We start from the raw sequence: 19,218 nt of genomic DNA, 5'->3' as shown, positions 1-19,218 counted from the left end.
TGACGTTGAAAGGATACGACTATCTTGGTTCAACAAGTTGCCTCCGCGTTCAATTGATTCATTTACCAAGCTCGGCCGATATGTTCGTTGAACGTTTCAAGACAACATGAAAGGCGAAGAAGAGTCCGAAAGCACAATCGTTCACTCTCGCTATGGAGAAAGGTGAAAACAATTAAGAGTTTGGTAACGAATGTTGGCTCAGAAGCTTCTGCCGAAGTTCGGGATGTGAGTGATGCTTTCGCCAATACAAGCATTCCATCAAAGCGTTGCATTTCGACAGAAATGGACTTTACAACTCTCTCACTTGAAAGCACTACCACCCTTCGGATTTATTCGCCCGAAGTGGAAGGGCGGTGCGTGAAAGTGGAAGATGATCAAAAGTCTCGACAGAGAAAGGATGGCGATGATCCCGCTTCCAAGGACTCCACAAAGGATAAGATTGCCGATCAAGGTAACAAGATAATGCGATGAATAATACAAAGGCCCCAAATATAGAAGAAAATGTATTCACCTTTCGACTCTTGGCCTTGCCGGTTTTGCATCTAAAAAAAAATCTGAACTAAAAATGTTATGCCCCATTTCCGCCGCACTGTAAGATCCTATCTGGTAAAGTGAGGGATAAAAATCGAAAATGCAAATATCACGATGATATTGGGCATAAAACAGATCACTGCAGAGCTTTGAAGAAAGAAGTTCAACGCCTCATTGGCGAGGATGACCATCGAGTTTGTTCAAAACAAACCTCGGTCATTTCATATCAACTTCGAACACAACGTTATCGATGTATGCCACGCTTGGCGTGTCGATAACGCTCGACGTCGTCAAGCAAGATAGAAACATCGCTTGAAACCGTCATATACAAGATCATTACCGGTCAATAGTTTCAATTTTGACCAAGGTATCAATATCGAAACCTATGAAGGTCACGAGTTGAAGTTCACCGAGAATGACGAAAGGGGTGTATTACCCTCACAATAAATTTCACATACTTTGTACTTTCCTTCCATTTTTCATCAATAAAATTCTTTTCCATTTATGTTGTGTTTTAACTTCAAATTGGTCATTTAGTTTTACATTTGTTAAACCCGGGTATTAAGGCAATCCCAAGACTTCAGTTTTGGTTTGTGGTGGTGCGATTATTACACCGCATCATGGTTCGACAATGAAAACCCAAGAAACGATAATATCTCGCTTTTGGTGCGGGTGCGATTGTTTAGAGTACATCAAGTTTATACCCTTGGTGGCGGAGTTTAAAGCTACACTCGATTTAAACCCAACTATTGAGGCACTTCGGGTTGTCTCGTTGTCTCCCTCAAGGATCGCCTATGGGGGAGAATCTTGGCGGTGTAACCACGCTTGTTAGATCAAATGACTTAGTGGCATTGTTATCGCCGCGGCAACGGTAGCCACCATATAATATTTTATAAAGATGGTTAGATATTGCACATATTCTATCCGTGTTACGTCCACTTGCGCAGGTTCTATGAAGAGAATCTTACGGATTAGTGTCGATTCGATTGGAGATGATGTCCCAATTCCAAAGATTCCACGTCTATTTCTCCTGATCTGGTTTCCATACTTTCATCTGATACTGACTTTGTTCTTCACACAAGCCCGGTCGTTCAAGACATCCGAAATTCATTTTTGAATAGCCTCCCATGTATTCAATGAGGCCCATCCAAAGGGCCCATTCAAAACCAAAAAATAAAACCAAACCAACAAGATTTGAACAAAAGGCACTTCAACTCTTGACCTTTCTACCACCGGGCGATCAATCGGCAACCGGCAACCGACACCGCAGCGACGGTTCAAGCATTTTTCCAACCGGTTGGTGGTTTCCATCCGCTTTTCGGCCTTGTCAGCGGTTTTCCGTTGGGTCCAAAGACTTCCCATTAGATTCAGTCGGTATACATGCCGGTTCCAACAGTTGCCAGGCCGGTTCAGGCCTACTTAGATCTTGGTCTGATGAGTTTCCTACATTTTCAGGCCGGGTCATCATTTTTTTCATCGGGTGGGTGGTGGTGCTTTGCGGGTCAAACCGGTTTTCTAGTCCCTTGGTTTTTTCGGTACTTTAATTATTCAACACATCATCTTCATCTTCGTTTTAAGGACGGTTACACATTCCAAATATTTAACTTATTGCCTGCGTGTTTTTCTCTGCCGAGTTAACACAAGCTACGTCATACATGAACTCCATACCTAAACTATGATATGAACAGTTCAACCATCGGTACGGTATCGGGCTAACTCCCCTTCAAGCAGATCAAGCTCCGCGCCTCGCTGCGTAATTTCTCCGCTAGGTGGCGTCTCCTCCTGATGGCTCTCATAGCGTCGTGTGGCTAACACCCGTACCTGCAGTCCATATATAAATTCACGTGTTAATTCGCTTCTTTACTAATCAAGTTACAAGTTCCAGTGTTGTTGTTTACCTTGTCTAAATCCCGTTGTAACGCATCAATCGCTTCCATAATATATTCCGATGGCAGTACCGGCGATGACTCTCGGGGAGCAGGATCAAGATTTGGACATTGCCTATAGGCAGATCGGCGGCCACGAGATCCAGATGATGCATAATTAAGTACTTCCGTTCCTGTATCAAATACATTAGGGGTTTGCTCTCTATGTGACGCTGTCACACCCCGAATTTTGATAAATCAGATAATATAAATGATATCCGACTCCTCGATATCCGAGATGTGACACCAACCTCAAAACCCAATCTATATCATAACCCTTAATGAATAATAATACATGAAAACAAATACAATAAAATACTCAAAACAATCCACTCATCATTATGAATCCGGTGGTCGAATAAGTTACAAACTTCTTCACTTAATAATTTAAAAAATAAATTAAACATATGTCCCCAACAAATTCCACTACATCTCTCGAGGAAAAATGAAACAACATCTTATTGAAAATAAATGCTAACATCAATCACGAGCAACCCGCCACCTACCGAACATCGGCCTAACCCCCGCCCGGTCGATCGACTATGTTCATATAAGAACACACCGATTAGCAAACATGCAAATCGGGTCAACATTATAAATAATGTTGGTATGAGTAGCCTTAGAAAACCATTTAGACATACATAAAATTTCATTCTTTACATGGCGGTAGTTCCTCACCGAGCTTTTAGCTTAAGGTAGTTAGTTCCTTCATAAAGGCACCTTAGCTTCTAACTATGAATAAATAACTTATGGCATCCTAGTATTTACCTTTATGCATGCTCTATCGCAGAGTGGGTCCTCTCAAGAATAATTAGTTTAACCCACTCTCCCAAGCAAAGCAATTTGTGATAATCATATTATAAATTGAAACTTAACTTGCTAACCACACCAAAGGGAAAAGTAACATATCGGTAACATTTTATCAAGTGTCCCTAATAATACATCGTCTCTATGTTTTACCTAGTTTTCCGCTACCACAATCGCTACCAACGCCTCTAACATGTATATCCACATGCCTCCCCTTACATAATGAAACCACGTATGCGTAACTACCGAAGGGATGCGACACCGGTAAAATCCTCACGGAAGCAATTATGTAAGTAATGCCACTATTCGCATAAAATATTGCGCATCATCGTTCTATTTTGCTAACGGAATAATCAAGCCACTATTATTCATTCACGAGGGGCCATTCAGCTTTCTTCAAAGCGCCCGAGAAAGGCCAATCACATTACTTACGCCCGAAGGCCATTGGATTAATCAAACGCCCGGAAAGGGCCAATCACATGAGTTGTGGTAGCTAGGTTCTAAGATTTTCGTTACGTAATTTATTCGAAAGTGTATATATCTATGCATCTTAAAATTCTCTATTTTCACGTGTCAATATTTACACCGGATCAACGTCAAATCTATATTAGATACTGACAAACAAGTTTATACAAGAGTCACCCACATCCTATCATCGGATGGGTCCATAAATTCCATCTATAACATTTTTGGAAAAAAATCAACGGGTCAACAGTCAACTCAACAGTCACGGTCCTAACCGGTGGTCATTTTACCCGGTCCTCGCCCAAACCCATATTTAAAAAGAATTCAAACCCTGGTCCTACACGACTGGCTAAACTGACCCGGTTTAACCCGGCCCATAAACTAATCCGCCCTTGGAAATTTCAAAACTAACTAGATCCCATGCATTCCAATTCAAATTTTAGGACCAGCCCACATAAACCTTTTAAACCGGTCCAAAACCAAAAACTAATATGGTCCGGCCCAACTTAATTAGACACAAGTCAAAAACTAAAACAATGACACTGGCTAGATCGCTCTCTCCGCGGTCATCCCTTCCATAAAGAGCGACCGCTCCTTCCGACCATCCCCAAAAACCTTCACACACCACCCATCAATAACCCAGCGAAAATTAGGTGGGTGAAAAACCCCACGACTTTACTTCACCACTCAACCACCAATTTTCAGTTTTCCAGAATCTCCCTCAAATCCCGGATCCGACCACCATTCTCGTTCTTGGGAGTTTTGAACCCCTACAAACTCTCTACCACCACCATACCTCATACCAACAACCCTCCATACAAAAACAGCTCAATCACACAAATAAATACACAAACAAAATTCCTCGGGAACACGGTAATGGCGAAATGGTTTTTTGACAGAGGAGAGGTTAGGGGCTCAGCGCCTCCCTTCACCACCACACCTAATGGTGTAGGCAGATTACTAACCATTCCTCGAGTATCAAACATGCGGGGAAAAATCCATGGTTGATCGTAACAAAACGGCATGAAAAGTAGTTAAAAGGTGGTTCTTCATTAAAATGAAATGTGGTATGTAATGCGTGTCTAGATGCGAGAAACAATCAAGAATAACCACTCACAATAAGAATAATCTTTGAAGAGAAAAGAGCAGACAATGAAGGATGAACAAAACATGGTTTTAAAGTCGATTCATCGTGGTCTATATCACGGGAAAAACCGAAAAAGATAAACTACTCACTTTATGTGTTAACAAAGACGAGTAAAAATATCGAATTTAAAAATAATGAAAGATCTAATCCCGCCTAGCTCGCGAAATCCGTGTTCTTCTCCATTTGTTCATTGTGTGTGTGTTGTGTGAGGTTTTTCCAGAAAAACAAGTTCCTACGAAGACAACCTATATTCTCCTTAACTTCCAAATTACTAAATATTCTTATATCCTAACTATGGAAATATTATTTATATTAAAAGGATTATATATATGTTACTTAGGTTAATAACTTGTTTCCTTTTTATTTAAAGCTTTCCAAAAATTAAAGATAAATTACCCACATTCAAAATTCAAATACTAGTTTCATTTATTAACATTATTCGAAATTACTATTTGGTATTTCACACGCTAGCACGTTGACCAGAAAAATCTGATCAAATACAAAAATATTAAATATTGTTACGACCAGATAATGTAAATATAAAATAGGGGTCTTACAGACGTCGAACCATCCGATCCACGCGACCTATCTGCTACAAAGGTCGGTATCATACTACTAATAGGCACTATCTCTAAGGGTACTCTCGAAGGCCTACCACTCCTAACACGGAACCCAGAATCACTGTAACTAGTTGCAGCTGACCCAAAAGCCGAAAATGTATGGGGTGGGGTTTCTCCCAACTGCACACCCTTCCCTCGATCCTTTCTCGGGGCATTTGGTTCCTCGTCGTCCTCTGAGCTACTGGGGGCATCTGGTTCCTCCTCATCCTCTGAACTACTGACTATAAGATTCCTCCTTCGCGATGGACCAGGCACTGTTCCTAGCAAGCAGAATTATAGTCAGTTTTTATTTCTGAGTCGCAAAGTAAGATGTTCCGCGAAAATGCATTGCTCGTCAATGTATGAGTTTTACCTGTGGTAAAATTATTTCCACGCGTAGTTCCAGCATTATTCTCCAAGTTCAAATGGGCACTGGATGCAACCCTAGAACTCACACTTTCGGTGTGCTCCCATGAGTAAATTGGTGGCACATATGATCGTGACGGGTAACCGATCTCCGTGAGGCCTTCCATGCATCTCGGCGTTGCCTCCTTTGCCACATTTGGAATTCGAATACGAGGAAGGTCACCGCTAAAGGTTGCGCTTCGGGTGTGCTCGGCGACCCCACCAACACCATGCCCTGTACCCTCGGGCGTTGGCATTACATCATGTATCCACCGGACCACCTCGTCCGGATATGACAAGTCATACGCCATTGGCGGTAGGCTACATAGCACGCTTAGATTACTCCACATTTCCTCGGGCCAATTCCCGCCCGGTAATCTCATCTACACCGATCCGAATGATAAATTCGGTTAGTTGTCAAACTTGAATGATTAATTGAATTCATTTTGAGGGTCGGTTTACCTTTAAATGTACATGGGATGAATTCTTCAGATTTCGCCGCCTCCTCCGCCATCGAGTATGTAACACGGTGTGTCCCATCCTTTATGGCTCTGAAGAAATCCAAGTAAACTCGAACCCCCACTGTGATGTCACCCGAGAGGCAAATACGGCCCTCTGGAAGGAACAGGTTCCGAACTAAGAGGTAGTAGATGGACTCCCGATTCGGATGTAAGTTATGCAGCTAGGCGAATAATCGTTTCGGCCGCCGAGATGATCATATAAAATGTAACATTACATTTGACCGGTGAAGTCTCCCACATGGATAGCAAGTAGACCAATAGCTCGTTTAATGGAAACCGAAAGGTAGAAGAGAAGTTGATAGTAGCTCACAATAACTTCACCCGTCTCACCTTGATCCGTTAACGACGTTCCCCTCATATGTGGTTTTCGAATCCCAATGTAATCCGGTATGTCGAATCTCCTTCGGACGTCTTCAGTTGTTAATTTCGTCACCGTCCGATCCATTATCAAGTTATCTCCTGACACCCATCATTGAATTGGTGGTGCGTGAGTAGTCCTGCATTCACACGGCCAGGTCAGTACACAAGCTATAATGCATATGGACGTGCACTGCGTGTTCAATATAATAATTAAAGATGGAGATAATGAATATAGAAATGCAATGCATGTTACGCTTCCTTAACAGGCTATTAGACCGACGTCGTACTCTCGAATTGCCTTAGAGAAGTGAACCAAGTGACAGGTGCACTCTTGAAGTCGCCCTCGTTTTCTTAGTTTTCCCCGACAAAGAGCAAGGGGCCTGAGAACAGAGAGGAGAGATCATTACAACAAAAAATTGTTTGAATCATGAGAGGTTTGGTTAAATGTTATTTTAGTTCTAAAGGACCAGGATTATTGAGAAAGTTCTATCTATTTGAGATAGTTTACGAACTATATATAGGTAGGGATGGAATCAGGATTCTAAGTTAGGGGGTGCGAGATTATGTACATACCCCACCCCACAAAAAAAACTATTTTTTATTTTATTTATTTTTTTGTCAGAAGGTCTAAATAATAAAGACCAACAAAATTATGTATTTATTTCACTTCACAAAACTATAGTGCATTGATTACTAAGAATTTAATATGGTGATAAAGTTAACTACTTTAAGCACTTAAGCCATTAATTGATACTACTATGTCTACAACTATTCAACAAAGTGTTAACTTCCTATAATGTTATAAGTCTATATAACATTATAACATTATATAAACTTATAATGTTATATCATTATATATAACATTATTACATTATTATAACATTATATAGACTTATAATGTTATATCATTATATATAATGTTATATAGACTTATAAAAGATTAACATTGAAAATATTAAATTACATTGTTTTGTTTTTTGTTTTTTTTAAGTGAAAATTTTATTGATAATGATAATGAGTTATATAAATAATTAGGACAAACGTACAACAAGCTGCGCCACAAGTCATTTATGAATTTGTGTTTTTTGTTTTTTGTTTTTTTTTTTGGGTTGAGGTCTGAACGTTTGTTTAAGGATTGAGAGTGAAAGAAAGGAAGAAGAGCATAAGAGTTTGTTATGAGTGATTAGAACTATACAAATTGGTTGGTTCGGCTTTGGGCTTTTGGCTATTTGTTTTAGTCTCATCAACCCATCAAACATTCAAAGACACATTTGTTAATCTTTAATGGTTTTGGACTAAAAATAAATTATATATAAATGATAATTTTGTAAGGACAAAAAGAAAGGTAAAAAAAAGTTGGTTTATTGGAATGTTTTTTATTAGTTTTTTTTTTCATACTATTTTTTTTTTTGTTGATCATATTCTTACTATAGTTGTAAAAATTTTGAAAAAGCAGGTAGTGAAAGTTTGCTAAAAAAATTGTGGATGCGAATCATTATAGTTTGAAGATTTTTCTAAACAATTAGTTATGTAATAGTGAAGCTTTTTTAATCTCAAGGAGTACAACCGTCCCCACACGCACCCCCTATATCCATCTATGTATATAGGTTAGAGGTGAGATATTTGATAAGAATATTCTAAAATGAAAACCAACTGGCTCAAAGTGTGTGTATATTGAGTTATTGACAATTTGACATATATTTGTTGAGCACACCAGAATGTCCACCAAAACGAAGCATGTTAGATTGTTGCAATCATGCAAACCACCCAATCTTTCGTTAATTCAAAAAGTGAACACCGAACATATAAATCTTATGGTGGCAACTAGCAACAAGAAGGACCGTACCACATCTAGTGAATCCTGAATTCCTGACCATATAAATTTTGTCCATTATTATTACTAAAAAAAAATGTGCAACAGTGGAATCCATTTTTGCTGAATTTTTGGGATGCTGAGTTTGCTTCTGGACAAATGAGAAACAACCACATGGCCTATAAATAAAAGACCGTTTTCCAAAACAAAGTAAAATTAACTGTATCATAAGGTTATTAATAGTTGATCTCAATGTTTTGAAGTAGCCAAATATCATAAATTCATTTCGATTAATGGTGAACTCCGCAATCAAAAGTCAAAAACATCTAAATACCATTCAATTTTTTTTTGATCGAGAAATACCATTCAATTTTGGTTGTTGAAAATTAAACTTAAACTAAAATTCAATTGTTTTTTAATAATAATAGAAATTTGATTCCAAACTTCAAATGTCACAAATAGGCCTTGAAGAGTTAAAAGCTCATCACACTCCATCGGAAAAAAAAAAAATCATCACACAAAGAGATGGGTTGGGATGGGAGTGAATATAGAGATTGTTGACGAAGATAATATGATATGTTTCAATTGTGTGTGGTATACTGGTATGTTCTCATTGGGCTGGAAGCAAACTCAGCGTACAAACATTGCAGCAAAAATGGGTTCGCAACAGTGCTATCAAGACTTGAGAGGCAGCTGATTGCAACCTCTTATAGAAAAGCAATTAGTTGACCACCCTAAAAAAAGGCAGGCAAGAGCACCAGCTAATAATTACAAAGCCTTAAAAAGGACCGTACGACAATGACGACGATCCTTTCACAGATTCCTCGTTCGTTCTGCACTTCTACTCAACCCAACTACCCCCCCGCCCTCAATACAACAAAATCTCGATTTTCATTCCGAAATTTCAGATCTGCTTATCTGCTCTTCTTGTTTTTTTGATAGGTGCATTAATTTGTGTTTCGATTGGGCTTGTTTGTTTGATTATTCTCAAGATCTAATATTGAAAAAAAAAAAAATGTGTTGTTGTATGTGTGTTCGGACGCAGAGGTTTATCGATCTGTTCCTGGATTGCAATAAGTTGAAGAATAAAAAAGCAATACATGAATCGGTCGATAAACCTCTGCATCCGGCCGGCCCCTTACTTTCATATTATTTATTATCAATGTTGTTTACAAATATGCTTTCTGTATTCTATCATTTGATGATTTTGATTGTCAGTCAGGCATGTGTCTATCAGTTAACTCTACAAGTAGGATTTTTGAACTTTATATTGTAGACATTATTGGGGAATTGTTTGAAACAATAAATGCCGTCAGTGTTCTAGATATTAGAATTTGAATTCCATTGTTTTAGTGTATTTGGTGAAATGTACATGTTCATATTTTTCTACTTGTAGTGCTCGTAACCTGATTTTGATACTACATTAGTGTCTTGCAACAAGTGATGATGAAAGAAGGTGAAACTTGGAAGTGTGGTACCTAAAACGGGAATCATAAAAATAAAACCATTGTTTCAGAACTACTTCTTTCTGAAAGAATCAATGCCAAAATGATTCTTAAGACGAATATTTGAGTTGTGAAAATATTTGTTATGAATGTGGTATTGGTTTTAAAGCATTGCATACTGATGATTGCTGATTGGATGCTATTTTTTGTTTGTGGCGTATACATCAAATCTGGTTGGCAATCTTTTGTTGGTAGTAGATGTGAATCTGCACTCATATATGAGAATGCCGTCTGTGATATAAATTGTGGTGCCACGTTTTAATAATACTACAATGTGCTATATTTTCTGCTGTCAGACATGTCCGGAGTGTTTGTTTACCTCTCCTTGTGCATAGATGATAATAAGTAGTCATGTAAGGATTGTGAATTCATCTAATGAAAAAAATATTGCATTTCAATTGTGTCGCTACTTCAACCACCTCGGGATTTAGATCTGGCTTGTGTGTAGTTGTCCTCTGTTTTGTGTTTTTCTCGCTATGTAACGCATTTGTATCTTGCAGCTATATGTTTGAAGCTGGATATCATATTAGCATATTAGAGGGAAGCTCTCATGTGAGGGCTACCGTCTTCATCTTATGGACAAACTATTAAGTTTCTTGATTATGCTCCTTTGCATAATACTTTTTAGGTTTAAGTGGAAAATAGACTACTTCAATGTGTACACTTAATGCTCCTTATTGAATTGCCAAGTCATTTGACCTTTTATGGTTCTCCTGCCAATAGTGTGTCCATGTTTTAGAGTTGCACAGGGTGTAACTAGTACGGGCTTATAAGTAGAATAAGGATACTTAAAAAACCTGAAGTTGTTGATTCTGCATCGTTTTGTATTGTGTTATTTGACCGTTAAGAATCGGTTCAGTTTATCAAACGTAATAGTTTATTGTCTTGTTGTATTGATCATATCCTGGTGGTGTGAACCCGAAGTATTGTAATTTTGTGGTTTCATATATATATGTGTGTGCGTGTGTTTATCTCTGCACATGTCAAAAGTATTAGGCTCAAACACCAGCATTTCTTGTGCTCTGCATTTTTTCAGCTATGGCTCAGGATTCCCCGTCAGTCTAATCTCCTTTAGATGTAATCACGTCGGTCAAGTGTTTTCTTGCGGACTTGCACTTCACTCTTCGGTGGTTTGCAGTCTAATTAGACATGTAAATTAACTTGGTTCATGGGAACTGGGTTAGAGTAAATGTAACATTTTATTTGACAGCTATTTAAATCACCAGCAACAAATGTAGTTTATTTTAATAGCGATTAGATGCTGATGCATGACGTTTTTAGGACGTCGCCTTCTGTAGATGCTGATGCACGACCCTTTTATCTGCTGATAATCCCTGCCTGTTACCAATTTTATGTGCTCTCAGAGGAGGTTTGTCCAAGAAAAAATAACATGATGATTGTTATATTTATTTGTTACACATTGTAAAGTATCTATTAAATTTAAGGGATAAGCTGTAGCTATACTAGGATTCGAAGGAAACAATATTTTCTCAATGGAAAGTGTAAGGCTGACAAAATTGTTCTATGTGCGCAGGGTATGAAGTAATGAAGAATCCATGAATAGTATATGAAACTCGGAATTCCTTTCAATGCATCTCGTCACTACCAAATGCAAATTCAAAAGACGACACTATACAAGGCTTGGCCCAAAAACTGAAAAAGAAACAAAGGAGCCACTACAAAATAGTTTAATGATATGCCTTCTGTCTTTCTGGTACCTGAATTCGTCGACCAACTTTAGTTCTCGAGTAGTCTTCACTACCTGTATCTGAAAATGATGTTGATGCAGAAATGACTCTCATGCTGTCCGATCTACAACAATTTGAATCCATCAAACGTTTCCCAATTTGCCACGCAACTTTGCAAGGAAATTTCACACAGCACCATAAGATGGTTAATGGACAACATATGCACAACGCACAGACACTAATACCACATTCAGTCGCTTGGTAACAACACTCAGTTTGATAAGTTTTCTTCACGGAAGAATGGGACGAACAATGAGAAGAAGAGGAAGAAACCTTTCTTCTCATATCTTTTGGAACCTTACTCACCTGCGACTATAACGAGTGGATTGTGTTAAAGTCTGAACCTAGTGGCACCTTTCCATAGGACCATACAAACATGCACTTTAGTTTTGTGGCAAAAACGGCTGGTTGTAATAGTGCCTTTGGTGAGATCTTATGTATTTTTCGAGGGATCTTGCTATACAATCTCTTAGAGATGCTCTGATACACATAGTATCGTATTCGCTCCTAAATCCTAACTATTGGGGAACGAATCTAGCAAAGTGCGTTCGTTTAAGAAAAAAGCATGGAGAGGAGGATAAAGTTTTTGGTCCAAAAGTGCATCTAAAAAAACTTCTCTCTGAAGAATTTACAAGTGAAATGTAACTCGTTGCGTTTCCGTAATAATCAATAGTCATAGTCATGGACGCATGTGGACATTTGCAGCTAAACTTGCCTTATTTGTGGCCCCTGAAATCTGTCGACAGAAAAGTGTTACGTAATTAGGGCTGTCAACGGGCCGGATTTGAACAGGACTCACCTATGTCCAAGTCCTGTCCAAATTATATTTACATTTAGAAAGTCTAAGTCCGGCCGGACTTGAGCAGTAAGACTCCAACCCAAGTTTTATATGTGGCACTACAACACTAATCCATCAAACCTTTTAACATTTTATGTATACTAATAGTTACAAATTTAATAGTACTTATTTGAAAAACTAAAAAAATAATCTTAGTTTTCGAACTGGGCCGTTATCGGGTCGGACGGGATATGTCCATAACTGGCTCAATAGTCTTATCGGACAAGTCCCTATCTTATAAGTTCGGATTCAATCTGTCATATAAGTTCGGATTCAATCGGGCTTTGGGCCTGGCCCGGCCCATTGACAGCCCAACATAATCAAACTTTAGGGATACCAAAAACATTTCTGTAGTTTAAATGCCGACACTCTGAAAAATCAATTGATATCACGAAATTCCACAAACGTAGGCCTGGCTGGCGTCGTGTCCATCGTGCAAGGGGGTCGTCAATTAAGCCGATTCCTCATTTTCGTTGGTGTTTTCCCCTGTTGCATTCTGGTAATTCAATTCTTCTCTATAATTCTGTGTATTTTTTAAGTGGTTTTATTATTTGCATCAGTGGCGGAGCCAGGAATTGATTCCAGGGTGAGCCGATTATCACTACAAATTTTTCAGCGCAAATTCAATTAAAACATATACGCGTTTTTCTTGTTTTTTTCTTAAGTTTAACATTTGTGAGTCTATCGTTTTATTTTGTTTTTTTAATACTGTTATACAAACAACAAATTTTTTGTAGTGTATGTTATCAATTACAAAATCATATTATAGTTTAGGTAACAAAATTTTAAATTTGGAAGTATTAGATCAAAACTCACATCTACTGTACTTCCTAGGAGTAACTATCACGCTCTGATTTTTTTTTTTTTATAGAATCCAAATCGACAACAAATAGATTCTACTTTATTTCTGCGTCATTCCTACAAATCTTAAAGCGTGAGCTGAACTTAGCGTACAACTTCTGGTCTAGCAATACCTCAATACAATACGTATACGCTCTTCATGCTCCTCCATAGTAAAATGAGTCCACGAGATATCTTTAAGTAGAGTAATTAATAATTGTAAAGAAGATATTTTCCTTTTATTTTTTTTACTTGTTGGCTTTTATTTTTTTTTTATTATTATTCTAGTAAATGGGTTGGATAGTTAGTATGCTTGAGTGTGATCGGTCAAAATGAAATAAAGCCCGAATATGATTTAATGCTATGTGGGCCGAAAGAAATTACATTCTAGTAGGGTCCATGAACTTTTAACAGTTGTATAGGCTTAAGACTTGATATATATGGGCGTAAGATATGGGCGGGCTACCCAACTCAAGACTTGATTTAAAAGAAAGATGATGTCATCATCTTCCTCATTGAGAAAATGAGGCACGATCAGATTCAGGTCTGCCAACTCAACTCTCCCTCATTCACTAGCTCTAGTTTTTTCTTATTTTAAACATGTTTTCCTCTTACATTACTAAAAGAGATGTTGGTCTTTCTTTTTTGTCACTGACCAAGCAAAAGTTTGTAGTGAAGTATATATATTTTGTTAAGGAAATTTGAGGGTGCACCAGGGTGTACCCTGGGACCCCCCTGGCTCCGCCACTGATTTGCATTGCATCTTCTTCTCATTACCAACACTTAAGTATTGGTGATGTCTTCCGGTTTAGTCTACACATTGTGTTGGTAAACGTGTCTCAAATGTTTGACGAAATTCCTCACTCAGAAGTTTTGTTTTGGTTGCAGGCTTGTTAAATGTCGAAGTCATTTAATGCAGAAAGGTTTCTGAAGTAAGTGGACTTAGAGCTTTAACATAAATTATGCTATTTTTTTTTTACTAGTTAGATACATTGTTTTTGTTATCAGGAAAGTGGGATTGGGAAAGGAAGATCACTATTTCTGGAAGCAAATAGGAAAAGCTCTACTATGTACATACACATGCTTTGGTGTGGCTTGGTGGTGGAATGAGACATCTCCCCTTGGTTGGATGACGCTTAAGCCCAAACCCAAGGTATCTTTCGTTTTTTTATAGGCAAATCATTTTTTTGTTGTCAAGTTCAAGAAACCTTAGTTTACACATATGCATATAAATTTTAATCAAACAGTGTGGAAGCCCTTAGCTTTGTTTTGAAATAGGGAGAGTATTTAAGACTCATAATCTTTTTGGACTTGTCGAAGATATGAAATACCATATTAGTACTATAAGAGGGGAGATTGGTCAGATATTTCCAATGAAACCTATGTTTAGGAAGCAAAGTTTAGAAGGGCAGAAAATGGTTGGGGAGAACAAAAAAAGAAACAAATGCAAAAGCCATATTTGACGAGAGTAGCATGGGAGTGCCAGCAGTGGTGCAGCTCGGCCTCAACTTTTACGAACTTAACTTGAATGGTTATAATCCAGAGTCTATATTAGTTAGTTTGTTCTGAAAATTAGATATAGAAATGCAGTTGTCGAAAGGCTAAACATACACTTGTTATTTTAGGAAGAAAAGGAGATGGCGCACTTGTATGAGCGCCGAAGATTTCCATATCCAGGTGACACAGAGGCTACTGATGCATTTATCGCTAGCGGAGGCGCAATTGGCACTACCATTGGACCCAAAGGACTAATTGAAACTGGGGAAGATTCTGATAATTTTCAGAAGAAATTGCAATCAAAGAAGTTTGAAAAAGAATCTCTGAAGATGTGGTTTAGAATGAGGAATGAGGTCCTCTCAGACCTCCAAGAGAAAGGATATGATGTTGAGTGATTGTAAGGTAATCCACAACCCGTACTAAAAGTATGCGTATAAACACTATGGATCAAAGTTTGTATCATGTCTCTATCTTATTCAGTGTAACTTTTTTATAATCTATTGTTCCTTATAAATCTGATTATATAATATGACTTTCTCATGGCCTTTTTTCCTATGCTGGGGTTAGACTGCACCATTTGAAAAACTAACCTTTTGCTTCTTATCTCGTTTTTATAGGTGGCTTGGTAGCAACCTTCTATTCCTGTAATGCCATTTACAACTACTTCCTTAAGGTTCAGGTTTGCTTGGATAATGAGTAAGTGGATTAGGAATTAGGATAACAACCACCCCTATTGCAAGAGTAATGCCAGTAGTTGATACTTGATAGTTGATTAGTGGAACTGTTATAGTCTCTTTCAGGTACTTTTTAGGCTAAATTATTATGGAAGCAGGTAATGTATGTTTGTTGCAACTTGCAACTAAACAGGAGTTTTATGTTTTGATCACTTGTCGAGTTTATGTAATACATTGACTTACCAGAGTACTGTGGTTCTTGCAAGTGAATAAGAGTTTAGATTATCAATGAGTGCCAACTCTTGCAAGTTGCAACAAAACATATTGAAACTTTGATTTCGTATATTATTGCAAAAAATTGATGAAATGATTGATTTGTACGTGTACTGTGTACAGTTGTACAGAACTCTACCTAGTTCAGTTCTGAAGTCATACAAAAAACTCAGTACTAGAATTATTTCCTTCACACTATGCTTTTCTTTCTTTTCCAGCTATCGTACCTTCCAGAATCCACCACCTACATGCCTATTAAGTCTGTTTATAGATGCATAACCATAGTAGCAACTTTCAACATGGCAACATTCATCTCCATTACAAATCTATATCCAATTCAAATTATAACTAATCCCTCAACCCTTGATTGAAAAAGAATTAAATTCTATCCCTTGCTTACCAAACATACCTACTCCATTAACATATCCCCTCCCTCACTCAACTAATCAAATTCCCTATACATAACTTGCAAACTCACATACTCATGCCCCCAGATACCAAAATCCCATCTCTCAACTTTCCTTTCAATCCAACCTTCTTCCCAACATCATTCTTCCCACACTTCAAAGAATGTCTAGTTCATACATATCTTCTTCCTACATGTCTCTTCAATGAGTTTATAGTTGATACATCTCTCCTTATATTGTGCATCTCAAGTCTTAAATTCTACAAATTCATCCCCCTTATTGAGGTCCAAGTGTCCAACATTCATCAACTCAAACACCTAACCAAAAATTAGCACCAACCAAGTCATTCCACCTCATCAAAAATATGTTGAAAAAACTCAAACGAAGAGTCAAAACCATAGTCTCCAAGGCCTTTAAAAAACGCCGAAGACCTTCAAAGCCATCACAGCAAGACTCTTTCTCTCCTTCCTCGACCCCTCCTCCATCTCCACCACCTCAACCCACCATGTCTTCATCGTCTGCCACCCCATTTCTCTTCCCACACATACAATCAACAATACTCCCAGACCCATCTCGTTTTTTCTCTCCAAATCTTCTCTCGTCACCTCTTCCCACCAACTCATTCTTCCAAAACTTTGTTCTCAAAAATGGTGACCAACCTGAATACATACACCCTTACATCGTCAAATCATCTCAATCTTCACTTACTCTTTGCCACCCATCTCGTTTTGTCACAACTGCTTTCATTTACCAAATCTTCATTGCTGACCTCACCATCTCATCTCCTCAAAATGAGGCGGCCCACGATCACAAAGTCTCATCATTTAGTGATCTTAGTGTTACTTTAGACATCCCACCAAATCTACGTTTCTTTTTAGTACGAGGTAGTCCTTTTATAACATGTGCTGTTTCTAGTCCTACCCCAATTTACATATCAACCATTCATGCCATTCTCTCTGTGTCTTCAAACAGTAATCAAACTAAGCACACCATTAAAATGAACAACAACCAAACATGGATATTATATTCATCTTCACCGTTGAGTTTCACTTCTGGTATGTCTAGCATTACAACTAGTGAATTTTCTGGTGTACTCAGGTTTGCAATCTTACCGGATTCTAATGGCTATTATGAATCGATACTCGATCGGTTTAGTTGTTGTTATCCAGTGAAAGGGGAGGCAGTTTTTAACAATCCGTTTTCTTTGGAATATAAATGGGAGAAGAAAGGATGGGGTGATCTTCTTTTACTTGCCCATCCTCTTCATCTTCGGCTTTTGTCGAAAGACCATGGGAATGTATCTATTTTAGAGGATTTTAAGTACAAAAGTATGGATGGGGATCTTGTAGGAGTTGTAGGAGACTCTTGGGTATTGAAGATGCATCCCATTTCGGTTACTTGGCATTCGATTGGCGGTATAGAAGAAGAATCCTTTGATGAGGTTGTTTCTGCTCTTTGCAAAGACGTCGAGGGTCTAACTCCCATAGCGACGAGTTCATCGTACTTTTACGGTAAATTGATTGCTAGAGCTGCTAGGTTTGCTCTGATTGCAGAGGAGGTATCATATCCCGACGTTATTCCAACTGTTAAGAAGTTTTTAAAGGAGTCTATTGAGCCTTGGTTGGATGGGAGTTTTAATGGCAATGGTTTCTTGTATGATCCTAAATGGGGAGGAATAGTTACTAAACAAGGTTCGTTGGATTCTGGAGCTGATTTTGGATTCGGGGTGTATAATGATCACCATTACCATCTAGGATACTTTCTTTACGGTATTGCTGTGCTTGCTAAGATTGACCCGGCATGGGGAAGGAAGTATAGGTCTCAAGCTTATTCAATGATGGCAGATTTCATGAACTTAGGTAGGCGGGGAAATTCACATTATCCACGGTTGAGGAACTTTGATTTGTGGAAGCTGCATTCGTGGGCTGGAGGACTGACTGAATTTGCTGATGGGCGTAATCAAGAGAGTACTAGTGAGGCTGTGAATGGTTACTATTCAGCTGCCTTAATGGGATTAAGCTATGGTGATACTCATCTTGTAGCGATAGGGTCAACACTAGCTGCTTTGGAGATTCAAGCGGCACAAACATGGTGGCATGTGAGAGAAGGGGAGGGAATATACGAGGATGAATTCAGCAAAGAGAATAGAGTTGTTGGTGTGTTATGGTCTACCAAGAGGGATAGTGGTCTTTGGTTTGCTCCTCCTGCGTGGAAGGAGTGTAGGCTTGGAATTCAGTTACTTCCATTGCTGCCAATTACCGAGAATTTGTTCTCGGACACTGGGTTTGCTAGAGAGTTGGTGAATTGGGCATTGCCAGCTTTGGGAAGAGAAGGGGTTGGAGAAGGATGGAAGGGGTTCGTTTATGCACTACAAGGAGTTTATGATAAGGAAGGTGCATTGGAGAAAATCAGAAACTTGAATGGGCATGATGATGGGAATTCACTTTCGAATATGTTGTGGTGGATTCATAGTAGAAGTGCTGGAAAGGAGGAAGGACATGATGGAGGGAGATACTGCTGGTTTAGACACTACAGTGATCACTAAAAATTTGAATCAATACTATGTTTTTTGTTATGTTGCCTTTTTTTGGTTTTGTGATTTATAAGCTGCTTGGAAAACTATGATAGAATAAACTCCCAAGTTATAATACTCAGTTAGTATCATGGAGCACTTTATTGGCATAGTATACAATGTACTATACATGTTTTTGCACTTTGGATACTATACAATTTTCTAGGCACTAAACTACATTGTACTATCAACAAAATTTCACTTTGCGACTTGGAAGTATTTCCAGTCAATTTTTGCTGATGTGGCCACCGGCCTATGCCACGTGTCCGGCCATCTAGACATGTGGCATTT

The 19,218-nt window shown here is 38.4% G+C and overlaps 2 protein-coding genes and 1 long non-coding RNA gene across 5 annotated transcripts; all 3 read left to right on the top strand.

Moving 5' to 3' along the window:
* Nucleotides 1–10,806: 10,806 nt before the first annotated feature.
* On the top strand, nt 10,807–12,536 carry LOC147521588 (uncharacterized). Its single transcript, XR_015194222.1, has 2 exons — nt 10,807–11,447; nt 11,613–12,536. It is a non-coding gene; the product is annotated as an uncharacterized LOC147521588 (long non-coding RNA).
* Nucleotides 12,537–13,051: 515 nt separating this feature from the next.
* On the top strand, nt 13,052–15,967 carry LOC147521587 (uncharacterized). 3 transcript variants are annotated; one of them, XM_086575059.1, is made up of 5 exons: nt 13,052–13,163; nt 14,393–14,436; nt 14,513–14,657; nt 15,130–15,403; nt 15,619–15,967. In XM_086575059.1, exons 2-4 carry the CDS (start codon nt 14,402–14,404, stop codon nt 15,394–15,396), a joined length of 447 nt encoding a protein of 148 aa, XP_086431185.1. In that variant the 5' UTR covers nt 13,052–13,163; nt 14,393–14,401; the 3' UTR covers nt 15,397–15,403; nt 15,619–15,967. The 3 variants fall into 3 exon arrangements, with proteins under 3 accessions (XP_086431185.1, XP_086431224.1, XP_086431264.1); XM_086575098.1 differs by lacking the exon at nt 13,052–13,163 and adding an exon at nt 13,972–14,048; XM_086575138.1 differs by lacking the exon at nt 13,052–13,163 and having other exon boundaries at nt 14,404–14,436; nt 14,518–14,657.
* A 107-nt stretch (nt 15,968–16,074) lies between these two features.
* On the top strand, nt 16,075–19,005 carry LOC147521586 (glucan endo-1,3-beta-D-glucosidase-like). Its single transcript, XM_086574992.1, has one exon. The coding sequence runs from the start codon at nt 16,720–16,722 to the stop codon at nt 18,898–18,900; it is 2,181 nt and encodes a 726-aa protein (XP_086431118.1). The 5' UTR covers nt 16,075–16,719; the 3' UTR covers nt 18,901–19,005.
* Nucleotides 19,006–19,218: the final 213 nt, after the last annotated feature.

Source organism: Coptis chinensis, chromosome 1 (genome assembly GCF_015680905.1).
Source record: "Coptis chinensis isolate HL-2020 chromosome 1, ASM1568090v1, whole genome shotgun sequence".
Lineage (NCBI taxonomy): Eukaryota > Viridiplantae > Streptophyta > Magnoliopsida > Ranunculales > Ranunculaceae > Coptis > Coptis chinensis.
This window is presented reverse-complemented; position numbering and strand designations above follow the sequence as displayed.

Excerpts from the sequence above, each read along its gene's own strand:
- LOC147521587 (XM_086575059.1), top strand. The coding sequence starts at position 14,402 with ATGTCGAAGTCATTTAATGCAGAAAGGTTTCTGAA. Across the intron at positions 14,437-14,512 it reads AATGCAGAAAGGTTTCTGAA|GAAAGTGGGATTGGGAAAGG; the intron begins GTAAGTGGACTT and ends TTTTGTTATCAG. Across the intron at positions 14,658-15,129 it reads CGCTTAAGCCCAAACCCAAG|GAAGAAAAGGAGATGGCGCA; the intron begins GTATCTTTCGTT and ends TTGTTATTTTAG.
- LOC147521586 (XM_086574992.1), top strand. The coding sequence starts at position 16,720 with ATGTTGAAAAAACTCAAACGAAGAGTCAAAACCATAGTCTCCAAGGCC.